This window comes from Lactuca serriola, chromosome 4 (genome assembly GCF_051521515.1).
Source record: "Lactuca serriola cultivar US96UC23 chromosome 4, Lser_US96UC23_V15, whole genome shotgun sequence".
NCBI lineage: Eukaryota > Viridiplantae > Streptophyta > Magnoliopsida > Asterales > Asteraceae > Lactuca > Lactuca serriola.
This window is the reverse complement of record NC_136411.1, coordinates 221,257,757-221,275,458: the sequence shown is the minus strand read 5'-3', so window position 1 is coordinate 221,275,458 and position 17,702 is coordinate 221,257,757. Positions and strand designations below refer to the sequence as shown.

Here is a 17,702-nt window from a genome sequence, read left to right as displayed (position 1 = left end):
GTTGGTCATCATTGTTTTTTGAAATAACATACTCAAATAGTTTTTGGTTTGGATGTTTTTTGATTTAAAACGTAACGTTGGTGATTGTTTTGAAAATGTTTGCTTAAAGTCTTCCGTTGCTAATTTCCATTAACAATGTTTTAAAATTAAAGATTTTTTTTTGATGAAAATCATGGCGTTATAATTTCCAAAAATTGTAACTTAATTCCAAATATATACACTTTCAAGAAAAATGAATAATGAGATCATCTATCATCATTATGACGTCAAATCTCATATGTTACTATGAACTTATAAGATACACAAAATTCATATTTATTAATATCAAAACCTAATTTTAAGCTTAAAAAGACTTTGCTATTGTTCCTTATTCATGGAAATATCTTATTTAATATATTCATATCTATAACGCTATGTTATTGTTCCATCCTTTAGGAAGATCTTCAAAGTGAGGTAATATTTGGACAACAAGATCAAGCAAATAGAAGATATAGAAAGTTTTTACAAACAACCTTCATGACATATCTTTGCAATGTCCTCAACAAATAATGTTGTACATCTACCTTCCTTTGAGAAACAGTTTATGATGAATCTGACTAATTCTTATGAAATTATCATTTCATCATCTCATTAGATCCTATCATTTAATCGTGTTCGTCAGTTACATTCTCTTTGAATATATTGACAACTCATTGCATAACCTTTATTCTCTCCAACCAATTTTTCTTTCGTTTTCAATTTTTGTTTTGCATTGTTATTAGAAGAATATTTAATCATGTTCGTCGCTTATATTTAATCATCTTCTTTCACCTCCTATGGTGATGTGGTCACGAAGCAAGCATTCTCAACTTCATCATGTTTTCAATATATCTACATAACTATCATTGTGTTTAATTATGTTGAGCACAATCCAATTTATGGTGAATTATCTATCATTATCTAAGTAGCCTTTTTTTGGTCTTCTATTGTAAGAACATTAGTTGTGTCATTTTTATCTTGGAAAAATATAAAAAACATTGTCATTTTAGATCCTTTTGTTTTTAGAATTTCTGCACACATACTAATTAAATACTTGCACAGAAGGTGAACATGTAGTGTAAAACCTTCTTGATTTCCATGTAATATAATTATCCATTATTTATGGGGGGTCTAACTCATGAAACCCATGAAATATAATCTGTAACATCCAAAAAATACAACCCAAAATTTTTTGTTTTAATAATACTAAAAATCACATCTACGATAACATACCAACAAAAATTGTGGAACAAGTATCCCAAAGATCATAACAATGTAACATAAAAACTGTATCAAAACATATCATAGTTTCTAATGAAAACTCCCAGGATAAGAAAATTCAAGCTGTGGTGTGTGCGATGCTATCATCCCGAGCTCTTCCCCTTACTAGTGGAAGTACTTGAAACCAAAAACTGAAACTGTAAGCACAAAGCTTAGTGAGCTCCCCCAAACTACCACATACCATACAATAACACATAAACAACTATTGGGCCTTTCCCACTGCATCGGACCGAAGTCCGGAACTAACCAGGGCCTTTCCCTCTGCATCAGACCGAAGTCCGGAACTGACTGGGACCCCGTCCCCTGCATCGGAACGAAGTCCAGAAACTGACTGAACATAGCATAGCATAAAAATATCAACTAGCATAAGCACATATACTACATACTGCATCGGACCGAAGTCCGGAACACATAGCATAGAAACATGCTTGAATCACAAAGACATCAAGCACACTAAACTATTGCATTGGACCAAAGTCCGGATCTACTGCTAACTAGACGGGTCAGCATTGTGGTCGTAGACCCGTTCTTACTGGAAGGAAACTCACCTCGTAACTCTAACTGCTGAGATGCTAAATCTGAAGTTGGATGACTGCTGCTCCGGAATTCTTCGGCTACAATATCCATAACCACTAAATCAGATACCGATAACTGAACTGAGGGTGTAATGACCATTTTACCCCTGATCAAAATCAGAGTCCTTAACCAAGTTCAACACTCCATGTTGACCTTAACTCGCTGAGTACCCGAGGCTACTCGCCGAGTTCCTTGAAACTCCCTCCCACTCACCGAGTCACCGGGGTGACTCGTCGAGTTCTTACAACTTTCGATCGAAACCTTAAGGCTACTCGTCGGGTTTCCTTCTAGCAGCACGACGGATACACACGTGTTCATAACTTGGGGAAAACTCATCCGACTCGCTGAGTTGTTCATACAACTCGTCGAGTCTATGGCAATCTTCATCGGACTCGCCGAGTTGCTCATCCTACTCGTCGAGTCCACGACTATCTTCATATGACTCGTCGAGTCCATTTAGTCCTTTTTTCTATACAGACTTGCTTTGAGCCATGCAGCTGCTCCAAATCACAGATCCAAGCTTCTAGGGCATGCTTTTCATGTAAAGTTGCAAACTTTACGTGCATGCATAGCGATAAAGGTTCTAAATGCCTATTTTAAGTTCTTCATGGAGCTTCATGCTCAGGAGGGACCTCAATCATGACCAAGACTTCAACTTTATGCTTCTAGAATCCAAGGAGGGTCCAAATCTGAAGTTACAACTTCAGATCTATCCCATAGCTCATCTTATCAACTTAACATTTCATAAAAGAAACCCCAGAACTCAACCAATAGAATAGATCTACAAGGAAATGGCGATTTAGGTACCTCTAGAAGGTGATAACCGAGATAAGTGTTGATTCCCACACTCTACTTGCTCCAATCTCCTTCTCCTCCAAGCCTTCTCCCTCCAAAGATCCTCTTTTCAAGCTTCAAAACACAAAAGGGGCACACACACACGGATTAGGGTCTCACAGAGCTTTCTAGAACTGTAAAGAGGCACAAAGGGGGTTGAGGTTCCTTTAAATATGGTGTAAAACCCCGAGATTTAGGGTTTCATCTGCCAGCTCCTACTCGCGGAGTCCCAATATGGACTCGTCGAGTAGGTCACTTATCACGCGATCCCACCCTGATGCTACTCGACGAGTAGGGCAAGCAACTCGTCGAGTAGACCTTAATCCAAGAAATCTTATTTAAACCATACTTGAGGATCGGGGCGTTACATAATCAGCCGTTTTGAATGTTGAAATTATAACCTCCTTCATTGATTATAACCGTATAATTAACTTGTATTTAATACTGACTTTGTTTCTTTATGTAATTGTAACATTATAAACAAGTTATTTATAAGATACTAGGTGTGAGACCCGTGTATTACATGAGTTTATTAAAAATAAAAATTTAATATTAATATTTAAACATTAAATATTTTATAAAATAATACTTTACATAATATAATGTAATATTTTGGAATATTTATAGAAGAAATCAAATATTCTTTAGAGCATTTATTAGACTTTATTATCAAATTAATAGAATGATTCTCTTTCCTTATATGAAATTTTATTTTAAAAAAATGGAAATTCCTAAAAATGAGAAGTGGAAAATAATAAATCTAAAACTCCCACAAAATTACAAGTGGCAAAACTCTTAAGAATTTGACAAGTGACAAAAAAAAACCTTCATTTATTAGAGAGGATGTTAGTAAGCTTTTTACAAAAAACCATCAAAGTTACTAATAAACATACACATATTTTAGAGACACTTCGTTCTTATCCGGTCTCTTCAAGGACGTCGATGACAAAAGTCTTAATATACAAGTTAATGGCTCTTCATACCAAGCTTATTGTCTTTAATAGATTTGGGTGATTTCTTGGCTACATGATCATGAAAGAAATGGATTTGCTTAACGAGTGCGTGCAAGACTAAACATACAAGTTAATGGCTCTTCATACCAAGCTTATTGTCTTTAATAGATTTGGGTGATTTCTTGGCTACATGATCATGAAAGAAATGGATTTGCTTAACGAGTGCGTGCAAGACTAAACATACAAGTTAATGGCTCTTCATACCAAGCTTATTGTCTTTAATAGATTTGGGTGATTTCTTGGCTACATGATCATGAAAGAAATGGATTTGCTTAACGAGTGCGTGCAAGACTAAACATACAAGTTAATGGCTCTTCATACCAAGCTTATTGTCTTTAATAGATTTGGGTGATTTCTTGGCTACATGATCATGAAAGAAATGGATTTGCTTAACGAGTGCGTGCAAGACTAAACATATGAGATTTTTTTTTTTTTTTTTTTTTTTTTTTTTTTTTTTTTGGATTTTTGCATTGTGTTTTACAATTCGCAAATATATAATTGAAATAAGTTCTTTCAAACTAAGGTTGTTCCACTAAATGGATCATATTATTATATGTTTTTTAGTTTACATTTGCATGAGTTTGTTAAGTATTGATACATTGAAACTAACTCTTCGCTCAAGAACCATTAACACTTTCTTTAAAGTTGTTTGTTGTCGAATGACATCTATTATGTCTCATGTTTCTTGCACCTTTTTTATATTTTCATAATCCATCTTCAAAGCATGTTGGATTTCTCTCTCTAAGCTGAGTTTTATTACAAATGGTAGAAGTTGTCATTGATGAATATATTATACTTAATTGGATTTGTGCTTTGTAATTTTAGGGGTAAGTGATAGTTTACCCTAGTCATAACTTTATATAAGAAAGAGTACATGCTATCCACATCAATAATTGTTAGATCTGAATGAGAGGTTTGGGTAGCCACACACTTTAGGACTGTAAATGTAATTACTAGAAGCATTAACTACTATTTATGTGAAGCATTTACTTAATAAGTGACATTTGGGCTGTTTTAAGAACTATATACTCTTTAAATTGATATTTCTAACCCCTTTTTAATACAATTGTTCTACCCATTACTATATCATCTTTATTTTTCTATTGTGCTTCTCTTCTTGTCTCCCCTTGTCTTTTCGTCTCTCTCGGCATGTCAACTAACACATATCCTGACAAAGACTACATATACAATGTGGCTTTGTTTTCAAAGTCTTGTAAGGAGAAATTGATGCAACACACCAAATTGATGATGGACAATAAAACTTTATTTCAATCCGGTCAACACAAAAAAATGGAACAACTTGAATCAGTGAAAGATAAGAATGCCTTCTAAGGTCTTGAAATTGGCTAAAACATTCTATATTGAACAAAACTATACTAAAAATATGTTTATATGATATATAGATGAGGTTTTAGAATGTTTTGAAGAAAAAAAATATCTCGATGAATTTATTTCTTTTTATAAAGTAACTAATGTTAATATGTATCTAAGTTTTATCATTATAATAAACTAATGTTTAACATGTGTTCATGTTTTGTGTTTATATAAATAAAGTAATTATGTTAGTTTATATAAAGAGAGTATTGTGTTTTTAATGTGATAGAATAATATTCAAGACCAATATCCTTTTCTATATGGCCCATCTCTTAATATATAAATAAGTCGAAATTTCATTTTCCGCTAGACGCAAGGACAAAATGAATGTTCAAAATCGGGCCTCCATAGCTGAGCAAATGGGCCTACTTAGAAACCTGCATCAAAAGTTAAAACAATTGCTAAAGTAAAGGATAATTAAATAAAATTTTGATACATTAATATTCAATTTTTCTGAAAAAAAAAACTATTAGACCATAAGGTGTGGGCAATTAGATGTAACACTATTTTGGTGTCACATCACGTGCCACATCATCAATGGTGTTATAACACCAAGTGAGGAAATAGGCAACATGTTGTATCTTGTTATGACACCAACTTTTTTTCCATTTTATAATTTATTTTTTATTTATTTCGATTTTTTTTTAAATTGAGACAAATATTTTTTAAATATAAAAAAATAAATAAAACATAATGTTTAAAAATTATAAAAAACAATTAAAAAATTTTTTAGATTAAAATTGACATAATGACTAAATTACACATAATATCCAAAAAAAAAAAATAACATCCAAATTCAAAAAAAAAAAAAAAAAAAATACAACGCTATTCGTTATCCTTATTGTTACCATAAAAGATATAATCCGCCAAGTCCTCTCAAAGTTGTCTGTGTTTATTTGCGTCCTGAATGTCAACAACGCGATGCAAATAATCTGTTATTCCTGGTTGAAACTCAACGTGTATGGGTCTGTTGGGATATAGTGTGCAATATTTCGCCATTTATCTTCTACTACCATGTTATGCATTATGATACATGCATACATGATATATCGTAAAGTTTCTAAATCCAATGGTCGTGCTGCATGTTCGACTATATGTCACTTCGCCTTCAGCACTCCAAAAGCACGTTCCACATCCTTACGTGCTCCTTCTTGTCTTCTCTTAAAAAAATTGTCTCGTTCTTCAACCGGGTGGCGGAATGCCTTCACGAATGTGGAATACTGAGGATATATTTCATCCGTAAGGTAATACCCATATTTGTATTCGTTTCCATTCATCGTGAAAGGAGCATCCAGGGCTTTTCCATTCAAAAGATCGTCGAATATTGGCGACTGATCAAGAACGTTGACGTCGTTGTTGGAACCTGCAACCCCAAAAAATGCATGCCAAATCCATAAATATTGAGAAGCGACAGCCTCTAACACCAATGAAGGTGATCCGTGATTACCACTTGCGTATTGCCCTTTCCATGCTACCGGACAATTTTTCCATTTCCAGTGTGTGCAATCAATGCTTCCGATCATTCCGGGAAACCCATGGCGTTCTTCATGCGCCGCATACAATTCTTGCAAATCATGCAACGAAGGTTTCCGCAAATACACGTCTCCAAAAGTTTCAACAACACCCCTTGACAATGTATACAAACTCTCTCTTGCGGTTATTTCGGACATTCTCATATAGTCGTCCATGGTGTCGGGTGACTCCCCGTAACCATCAAACGAATGGTCGCATCACATTTCTGCAACGTTGTAAACCCTCGTCTACCTCTAGCATCATATCTTAATTGAAAAAAATTGTACCTAAACATAAATTAATTACAGTTTAAAAATATATCGCATATGTTGTAAAATTAAAGAAACATGTAGTACATTTTTATTTATTTTGTATAAAAATATAGTAAACAAACGATACTGGCTTTCCAAGGCGTTGACGATTCGTAAGAACACATCCCTACTCAAACGAAATCTTCTTTTGAAGTCCTTCGCCCCGTATACACAATTATCCGCAAAGTAATCGTGATATAGATGTTCGTGTCCTTACTCGCGATTTCTATTTAACATCGCACATCTTGTTAGTAGCGGGGTTGGGTCTGGTTGTAGCAGGTCGGTAGTATAATAATTATACATCATCCTAAAAAAATATCGTCATCTGAATCATCGGACGAGTCGAAAGGATCCATATTTTTTTTTGAAGATAATTGAAAGTATGTAGAGAGGAGAAGAGAAAGTGTGTGAAATTTTTAATAAAATGAGAGGTATTTATAGGATAAATTGTTTTTTTTTTAAAATAATTAACTTTTTTTTTTCAAACCATTGCAAATTAAAACTCAAACGGTCACAATTCTTCCGTTTCTTCCCGTCGCCACGCCAACGAGAATCACCATCGACGAGTTGCAACGAGCAGGGGGCGGTGTTCCCCCCGTTACGATGGCGTCGAGAGATGCCACATCCCCGCGTCGAACCTCGTTTGGCCCATACCGACTACTCTTAGATACTCCACTGATTCTTACTATTTTATCCCTAATAAAATATAAAAATTAAGTCAAAACCAATGACAAACAATAAAACGAGACATAAAAATAAACAATAATAACCATATTATATCGCATCATATGTCATACACTCATACACCACCAATGGCAGAAGCTACTTTTGCTTTACTTTCTTTTTTTGAAAATAGATCGGATCACAATTTGCCTTATCTACATATACACGTTAAAGAATATTTCGGTTTCCAGGTACTTAAACTATTTAAATAAATTCTAACAAAATACTAACGCCGAATTAAAATAGACTCGTAATTAATATTAATACATTATAAAACAAACCGATGCATATAAACAAGCATCGTCATGACATGCCCACATCTCTAAATGAAATGCACCTTTTACTACCAACATTTGTAGTCATATTCTAGTGCAATTTTTCGATTATTTTGGTTACGAAGGTTACAACTTGCAACCAAAACACAGTTTGTGGACCCCTAGCACATTTTATAAAGATTACTGAATTTAGTGTTTTATCTGTGATCTAATTGTATTTATTTTTGTGCTATTTACATATATGCATATAAGTTTTAGAATATTCTTTATAACATAAGTTTTTAATTTAATGTATCGTTTGAAAATCAGAAGAACATCCACAACAGAGCTTTTCCGTTGGGTTTTTTCATGATATATAACTCTAAAGTTGAATTTTTTTTAGTTCAATTTATTTATGAGAGTCATTAATATTAATTTCATTTTTTGGGTATTTAAATTGGGTTATTTAAAAGTTTTTCAGAAAGACCTTGTAACTTGTAAGTTGTACTTGTATGACTCATTAAATGGAAAATGACTTGATAGGTAACATACTTTTCGTTTTGTACACGTTTAGTGCTTATTTTATTTTATTTATCCATATTTTGTAAAATAAGTCATTTAACTTGCTATTTTGTATACATTTAGGCCTTATGACCGGCTATTCCAGGTTATAACCAATTATTCCATATTAACTTCTCATTTTATACAAATTTAGTCTTTAATGTTTTTTTTTGTTGCAAAGCAAGCTCTTATTGTTTTTATACATATTCATCCCTTCTGACCAGTTTTTTATTTTTTATTTTTTATTTATTTATTTTTTTAATGTTTTGTTCTTATAATATATGTGGGACAATCATTAATAAAGTGTTATCATACATGGTTTCTCCTTCGTGTGTGTGTATATATATATATATATATATATATATATATATATATATATATATATATATAGTGGTAAAATAATGTAGATGTCATAGTTTTCTCTAAGAAGAAGATGTCTTAAGCTTCAATTTAACCATTTTTCAGCAAATAAGTTCTTTGTTCTTTTTAATTTGATCCCGAATTTTGAAGATGAGCCTGAAACTATTAAAGAGGTGGTTTCATGTCATAACCACCTTGAATCACAAAATACTAAAACCCTAGGACGATTAGAATACTGTCGCGAGGACTAAGGAGACGTGTATGTCTCAACCACCTCAAATTGCAAAACATATGATTCCACTTCTCATACAATTTATGTATGAGAACACTTCATTAATGATTATCCCAAATAGGATGTCATGTGAGCATAACCTGAAGAAAATTATCATAATGACTGAATGTATACCAAAACAACAAGGACTTATTTTGCAAAAAAAGAACATTAAGGACTAAATGTATACAAAGTACAAACTGAGAACTTAACCTACAGTAATTGGTCATAAAGACTGGATGTGTACAAAAACAAAAATTTCAAGGGCTTATTTTATAAAAAAAACAATAAGGACTCAACATATACAAACTAAAAACTATATTACCCTTTTTAAGTCATTTCCTTATTAAATGATTTGAAAAAGTCTTAATAAAAACACTTAGGTCCCGTTTGATACGCATATTTTCAGGTCCAAACAGATCTTTCTGGCTGAATGGAATAGAAAGACTGTTTGATTTGCACAAAAAATGGGTCTTTCCCGATAAGATATGTCTTTCCCAGAAAGCCCCAAAATCATATCTTTCTGGCTGAATGAGCTGGAAAGACAATTATGCACCAAACCCCGCCTCTTTCTTTCTTTCTTGAATTATTAATTTTTTAAATAACTTTTTTTTAAATTTATTTTTTATTTTTTATTTTTTATTACTTTTTTCTTTTATCATTCAGCACAGTCAATCAGATGTACAATCTAACAGCATGGTTTCTTTCCCAGTCAGAAAACTTTCCCAGACAGCACGTTACCAGCACTTTCCCAGACAAAACTATCAAACGAGACCTAAATTCCGTCGGTATGCCCACATACCGTACACCGCGGTGTGCGGTGAACACTACAATGATCCAGTGGTCGGAGTGTTGTATGTATGTTGCACAAGAGAGCCTTGCTCCACCATTTTTTGTTTGTGGTTTTTCCTGATATTCACGTTTTTGCTACTCACCCATTTCAAACTTTTTTTTTCTTCACCATACTACCTTTTTTTTTTTTTTTTTTTTTTTTTTTTTTTTTTTTTTTTTTAAGTCCTTTATCCGTTGTTTAATGTTTTTTTTTCTTCTGTTTTTAATTAAGGAAATACATAAAAATTCTATTTTGTCTAGAACCTATTATTCACACAAGAAAAAGACTGAGATTTGAGATTCAAAGTTTTTGTGGCAAGAAAATAGTGTGTTAAAATAAGGCATCACAATTAGGGCTGTGCAAAAAACCGCACAAACCCCCCGCACCGCACCAAACAGCACCACATAATGCGGTTTAGAATTTCGTAGTGCGGTTTGCGGTTCATCATTTTATCAAACCGCACTGTGCGGTGTGGTTTGCGGTTTGTATTTATAAAACTGCGGTTCAAACCGCACCGCACCGCATGTTATATATATACTTTTTTTTCTTTACTTTGTTATAACTTCTAATCACGATTTAGAAATGATGTATATAAATATATTTCTTATAATAACCAGATATCTATAACGTAACATTAGATGACTATTAGATCAAGATCCCATGGTTTACAAGAATATAGCAACTATAACGACAATATAAAGCAATAACAATGATACTTACAAAACTATATATACTAGCATGAGTCACAATTTATTAAAAATGATTTAACTCGAAAATTGTATTTGTTTTTATAAAATGAAAGCAATCAAATTTTTAACCCGGTCGGGTTTTTGGTTTTTTGATAGATTTAATGTTGAACAACTCATCAAACCGCAGAAACCGCAACTAAACCGCATAAACCGCCGGCATCAAACCGCACCACATCACGCGGTTTTGAACATCTGTGGTGTGGTTTGCGGTTTCTAAAATATTCAAACCGCATATGTGGTGCGGTTTGTGGTTTTGACTCGAAACTGCACCAAACCGCACCGCGCACACCCTAATCACAATCATTGGTCTGAATAAATAGTGTCTTTTTTTTACTTTTTTAAACGCAATAAAAACTTAAAAATGAATCTTATTAAATGTGAGTGGGATTGAGTTTGAAAATAACTTATTCATTATATTGGATTATCAAAAAATCAATAAACTTAAAAAAAATATTGAAGTAACTAATAAACATTTTTTAAACTAGTTTTTTTACCCGCTCCAAAAAATCATTTATAATTAATTTAAAAAAACTATGATATCCTTATTACAAGTTAACATTTTCAGATTATACCTTCATATATACTCTAATAAATGAAAATCAATTTACGATATGTCGTATTTTTATTGATTTAGCCACATGTTATTTTGTGGTTATTTTCAATTAAATTTTTTCTACATGCCATTTTATGGTTTTTTATATTTTATTAAATTTCACATAATATTTAAATGTAATAATTCTAATAAATGTAATAATAAATGCATATCTATTTCAATAATTGACTTTCTTTCTAATTTCAACACTTATAAATTAAAACTTTATTAGTTTCCTTTGTTTATATATCTAAATTATTTGATTAAATTTTTTTTAAAAAAAAAACACTTTAATTTTAATAATTCAATATTTTTCTAATTTTTCTTATAAATTCAAACTTTTTCAAATGTTTAGAATTTTCATATTTATTTTTCTTTAAATGAATACATATAACATATGAGTCTTACATATAGTTTTGTATGAAATGTTACACATAAAAATACAAAATAGTTCTAAATACATAAACATGTTTTTTTAGTATATATCAAAATATTACAAAAAAACAACTTATGAACTTATAGTTTTTTTACTACTACGAAAGCTAACCAAACATTTATTTTTAGATCCACTTTTGTTATTACGTAAACTAATTTTGTTTTTATTTTTTATTTTTTATGAAAACATGCATATTTATTAAATTAAATAACCAATCACAAACACCTTCTAATTGATTTTGAAAAATCTTAGATTCTTAGACAAAGTAATAATGTTCGGATATAGTTAAAAAGACAAACCAATGGTTATATATTTTTGTACTTACAGTCAAAGTTGTATTATTTCTGACGTTTTTAGAGAATTGGGATTGTTTTTCTTTATGTATTACTTTTCTTTTATTGGTTTTTTAGCAATTTTGAGAGATTTTAATTTTTCGCTGTTAAGAAAAAGAAAACTTGAATTAAAGTCTTTTCTACATTTTAAAGGGAAATTAAGTAATATAACCTATATAATTGAAGTATTATGAAAGAATAACCATTTACTTTGGTATGTTGTATTCTTGAGTAGTTATGACCATTCCGGAGTTGGGGATGGTTGTTAGGTTTCAAGTCCGAAATCTAACACACGTATGTTCCGGATTGGAAAAACATATTACGGTGGTCCGGACTGTACGGTCATTCCAAAGTGGAAAAATTGGATTATTTGTAGGTTCATTGGCTATGTATTGTGTTTATTAGCTTTCAGACAAGGAGTTTCATTCCATAGTGGTAAAAAAACACGTTTGTATAAGGAATTTTATCGAGTGCCAATTTCTAGTAGATGACAGTGGCAGTGAATCGAGGATCTATAGTAACGATCGAAAGTTTGAGTATTTGACTATACTATATTTTGGTATTTAAATACTAAAGTAGGTTGTTATTTTGAGAATGACAACTTACTTTAGGTTGAATATGAAAACAGAAGGAACACGACACGGTCGTGCAAGGACGCTCACAAATGATTAAAGGTCAAAGACTTAACCGGAAAGATGACATTGCGATGCAAGAATGGGTGTATGTCACGAAGCGAGTATGAATGTGAGTCATGAGATACATAGCGGAAAGATGTAACGCGTGGCAAAAGACCAAGCTACATGGCAATTATTGGAAATCACATCTCGTTCGACGTGGCCAAGATTATGTTGCAACGTGAATTTGCAAGGATCATCTAGTATATAGTGTGTTAAATGGATACTCGAATGGGTTCTTTTCAAGAATTGAAACTAGAATTGGTGAGGGATGGTTATGACTTAGAGATAGAGATCTTGAGGCCAGTTTATGAGGGTACGATTGTTGAGCGAGATAAGGTATCATCTTGACCCAGTAGTACGTAATTATGTTTATGTAGCATTAAATTTGTAGGGTTGTTAGATACCGATGTAATTATAGGAGTTCATGATATGGTGCTGTTATGAACTCAATGGTAATATTGGCAGATGGATTACGTTATAAGATTCTCGATTTGCATGACTAGGGTTGTAAAGCCTAGTTTTTATGTGACATTCCCAAATTAGTGGCCAAAAAAGACCGATTTGTTTATGCTTATTTAAAAATCAGAGTATTCTTTTTGAAGAATAATATTGCATAATTTGTTCCCAAAAACATGATAATGATATTATCAAATCATTTATGAAGAAATGTATTTTTATTTGTATTAAAACATTGAGATGTCATCGTTAATACAAAAACATAAGCATAACGAAATATTACAAGCCTTACAATAATTAAACTAGTGGTCTAATACTCCTCGAATCTCTCAACAAAATGTATCTTTCATATCGCTACCTGTGATACAATAAACTGAGTGGGTCGGGTTGGGAAACCTGGTGAGTACATAGGGTTTTCAACCCACAATAATATAATTAATATTTAATCATCAAACAATTAACCCAATTTCCCATCCCCATTATCTTCTTTGTTCTTAAGGATCTACCCTAAGAATTATCTATGCTAACAGTATAGTTCATGGATTGTCAGTAGCTATTCTTCTACATTTATTCCTAAGGATTTATCCTAAGGAATAGGCACAAAGTCCATCACTACCAGGGTTTATCTAATGGGCACTAAGTCCATAGCTGCCAATGCTATCTATTAGGCACTAAGTCCATAGCTGCCAATGTTAATCTAATAGACACTAAGTCAATAGCTTCAAGGGTTTATCTTCTTTATTAACAATATTATTGTAACATCCCGATGTTCAGTTACTTCTAAGTTCATACTTATAATTCAATTTCATGTCAACTTGGTCCCTAAGTCCAAGAATTATGCATTAAAGACTTAGTGGCAATTTTGTAATTTGGTCAGGAGGAGTACGCTAAGAGTACAATTATGTACGCTGAGTGTACTAGGACGCGCCCTAGTACGTTGGGCGTACACTTATGTACACAAGGCAAACTAATGTCAGGAGGAAACCCTAATTTTTAGGGTTTGAGGGGTATTTAAGAAACATTATGGCTCATTTCTCCCCACCTTTTCAGCTTCCACATCCTTTAGACGTTTTTTTGCAAACGCTATCGTCCTTAGTGTGTATTTTAAGCTCACGAGTGTGTTTTTGGTGTGATAAAGGAAGAATAAGTTGCATCAAGGAGCCTTGAAGTGGAAGCAAGCTTGTGGATTTGGGATCTTTGCCTTCTTGAGAAGCTCCAGAAGATATAAAGTCTATACCTTGATGTTGTTAGATCCCATTCTTGGGTATTTTATGTTGCTTTTCTTGCCCCAAAGGTCCCATATTGTGCATGGTTGGTTATTGTCGTTTTGATCTGTCATTCCAGACCCTAGGAGGGGTCCTAAGCCATAAAAATGAGGTCCTAATTGCTAGAATTGTTTCATGCATCTTGTAGGTCTTAATGGATTAAGACCTTGTATTAATCACTTTGTGGACTTGTAAAGTTGTAAAGTTGGAAACTTTATGACTCTAGGGTGCATTTGGACTGTAGATCTGAAGTATAGGCTTGAGTGCTTAAGTCATTAAGCACTTAATGAAGTTTTTAGGGTTGCAAGGTTACGCCCCACATAAGTGGGAGTATGCCCTGGGTACTCGGTCTACTACCCCGATGGTGGTCTTCTGTGAGGCTTCGGGTACGCTAAGCGTACCTCCGGAGTACGCCCCCGCATACTCGCATGGGTCAGCGTGGTTGAGTTGACTCGGATGGGTTGGCTCGGTTGACTTTATGGGTTTGACCAAGTTTGACCATGAGGGTATTTTGGGATTTTGATGAAATTGGTCATTTGGTGGTAATAGGTATTCGTTTGAGAGCTGAGATTCAGAGTCGGGCCTTATCAGTTCGTTTCATTTTGCGAGGTGATTTTCATCACTATACTTACAGGTTGAAGGAACCAAGGTCGGCCCTTTGGATTGTTATCCTAGTTTATCGTACGATTATGTACTATAGTGATCTGTTATTGTAACACTGTAAATTTTCAAAAAAACAATTTTCATTTTTGAATCACATAAAACCCAATATCACATTTCTCAAAAACAAAATGTATCCATTGTTAAAACATAATTTAACAAAATGATTGACAATAACCCAAAATCCTCAAACATAATCTCTAACAGGTGTATACAATCAAGCCGGTGCCTTTCCGCGATCCTATGAAGTACCTGAAACACATATCACACAACACGGTAAACACAAAGCTTAGTGAGTTCCCCAAAATACCACACACAATAATTAGCCTCTCTTGGCTATATCTCAATAAGGACACTTCGGTCATGTGTCTGAATGAAGAACCTCCGGTCTTACAGCTCGAGTTGGACCCTCCAGTTTGGTATCTCAATGAAGACCCTCCGGTCTCACAAGAACATAATAACTCAATAAGGCACAAGAGTAATATACAACATAAATCACAAAGATAAAATGCATGATATCACATAACTAGTATAAGCACATAAGACCCTCTGGTCACACAATGATTACCACTCAGGTAAGTATAGTGAGAAGCCTCACCTTGGATGATGAACAACTCCTATAAATGCTACTATTGCACACCGACCTCTAACACTGAGCCAAACCCACAATTAATCCAATTAGGATCTAAGACCAAACCCTAACTTATTAGGTCTAAAGATAGTTCACAAACCTACTCATAAATAACCCATGCCCATTGGCCCCACTAAGGCCCAATACTAAATGGGCTCTCCCAAGGCCCAAACCTTAAACTTAAGTCCAAATGGCAAGCCCAACACAAGGGCCCAAGACCTATATATATTCCTCTGATCCAAAATCTCCAATACAACAAGCCCAAAATCCAGGCCCAACACTTAAGGCCCAATACGAGATTTAGCCCAAAAAGTCCATAGCGAGATTACGAGGGGCGTACCTCCCTTGGTACACTCAAGGTACACAGGAATCTTGAATCTAGACCAATATGCGGGGCATACTAGGACTACGCGGGGCAAAATGCTCAGGTCCAGAACTCCATTTTCGACTTAACGACTTCCACCCAAAGCATCCAAACCTCAAGGAAGCTTTGTTACAAGCTCCTAACTGATAAAGTTGGTGACTTTATTAGTTTGCATGTCTTAATGGGACCATACTTCCAAAATAACCGTTAAGACCCTCTTAAATACTGTTAACACATGCATGAAGAAGTCTAGACGACCAAGTTCTCATTTTTATGAATCAAGGCAACCCAATACACTTAAAAGGACAAGAGATTTGCTCTAGAGTTCACCAAAATCACAAAGTTCCATTCTTGGGACATAAAACCCTAAAATTGGACCCAAAACAAGAACTAGCACAACAATGAGCAAGTTTCAAACTTTATACCTTTGGAAGATGCACCAACAAGGGTAGAACTCATATCCACAAGCTAGAAGCACAAGCTATCCTCTTTTGAGACTCCTTCACCATGAGCTTCACCAAAAACACTCAAATGAGCCAACATACTCACACAAGCCATGGAAACGAGATTAGGGTTTTGAGAGGAGTTGGAGGCTGGAAATGGTGGCTGAAAATGAGGCCATTATGTTCCTTAAGTAGGGTCACCTCAAAATAGTAGGGTTTACATTCTCTTCCTAGTACGCCCAACGTACGCTCTGGTACACTCAACATACTAGGTGGTCTCCGCGTCCATGTTACGCAAATGAGTACACTCAGCGTTCACATACTTTCGCCCCGCATACTCATTTGCCACCCATTTCTCAATGAGGACTAAACTTCCAAAAACTTCCCTCTATCATAGCTCCTTCGTTATAAGTCCGTTTCCAACGAACCTCATATCAACAGAAAGGTGGCGAGAAGCCTTACGCTTCTAGTAACTCGTCGTAGCCTCAAGCCTTCCTCATGCATGGGTTGCAACCCACGAACCGTAAATCACAGACGAACCAAAACATGATGTTACAATTCTCCCAGACTTAAATTTGATTTCGCCTTCGAAATCGCTCCTTTTCATTACTCAGATCCAATCAATTAGCCCGAGAAGCGCAACTGAATATTCAGAACATAAACGATCTTCCCAAGACAACCGAAACCAATAAGAACCCTCCACCCCGAAGAAGAACGAACTCTTCGCCATTGCAGAACCAACTCTGCCTCTCCAAAACGTGGAATCTATAGTGGTATGTCTCCCCAAATGACTGCCCATGTAGAATATTCCCCTGTCATTGGTTCATCGAATAACAAACCCGATAAAACACCTCCAACTCTGATTACTTTGTCGTGACTGATGGAACAAGTCGTTGACCATAATAAGCTGCTGAACACTTATGCCCGACATACCAATCGATTCTGACCAAAACCCAATGAAACGGGGTCACCTCGCACCAAGGACGAACCACTGATACTGTTATCAGAACCCATATGAAGAGTGAAATTCAATACTCAGCCCTCAACACTAAATGAAGACCTGATGATCCATATGGAAACCGAAACTCTACACTATATCCAACCTCCCGTTTGACAGAATCATTTAACTACCGACCCTAGGATGATTCAGCTCTGGTCCCGAACTCGATGACGATGC

General features: G+C 34.3%; 1 protein-coding gene across 1 annotated transcript; it reads right to left on the bottom strand.

Annotated features, from left to right (window-relative positions):
* Positions 1-6,193: 6,193 nt before the first annotated feature.
* On the bottom strand, positions 6,194-6,784 carry LOC145099194 (uncharacterized). Its single transcript, XM_079036787.1, has one exon. The coding sequence runs from the start codon at positions 6,782-6,784 to the stop codon at positions 6,194-6,196; it is 591 nt and encodes a 196-aa protein (XP_078892913.1).
* Between the last annotated feature and the right edge of the window lie 10,918 nt (positions 6,785-17,702).

What these genes read in the sequence shown, in the direction of transcription:
- LOC145099194 (XM_079036787.1), bottom strand. Translation starts at nt 6,784, where the DNA reads ATGGACGACTATATGAGAATGTCCGAAATAACCGCAAGAGAGAGTTTG.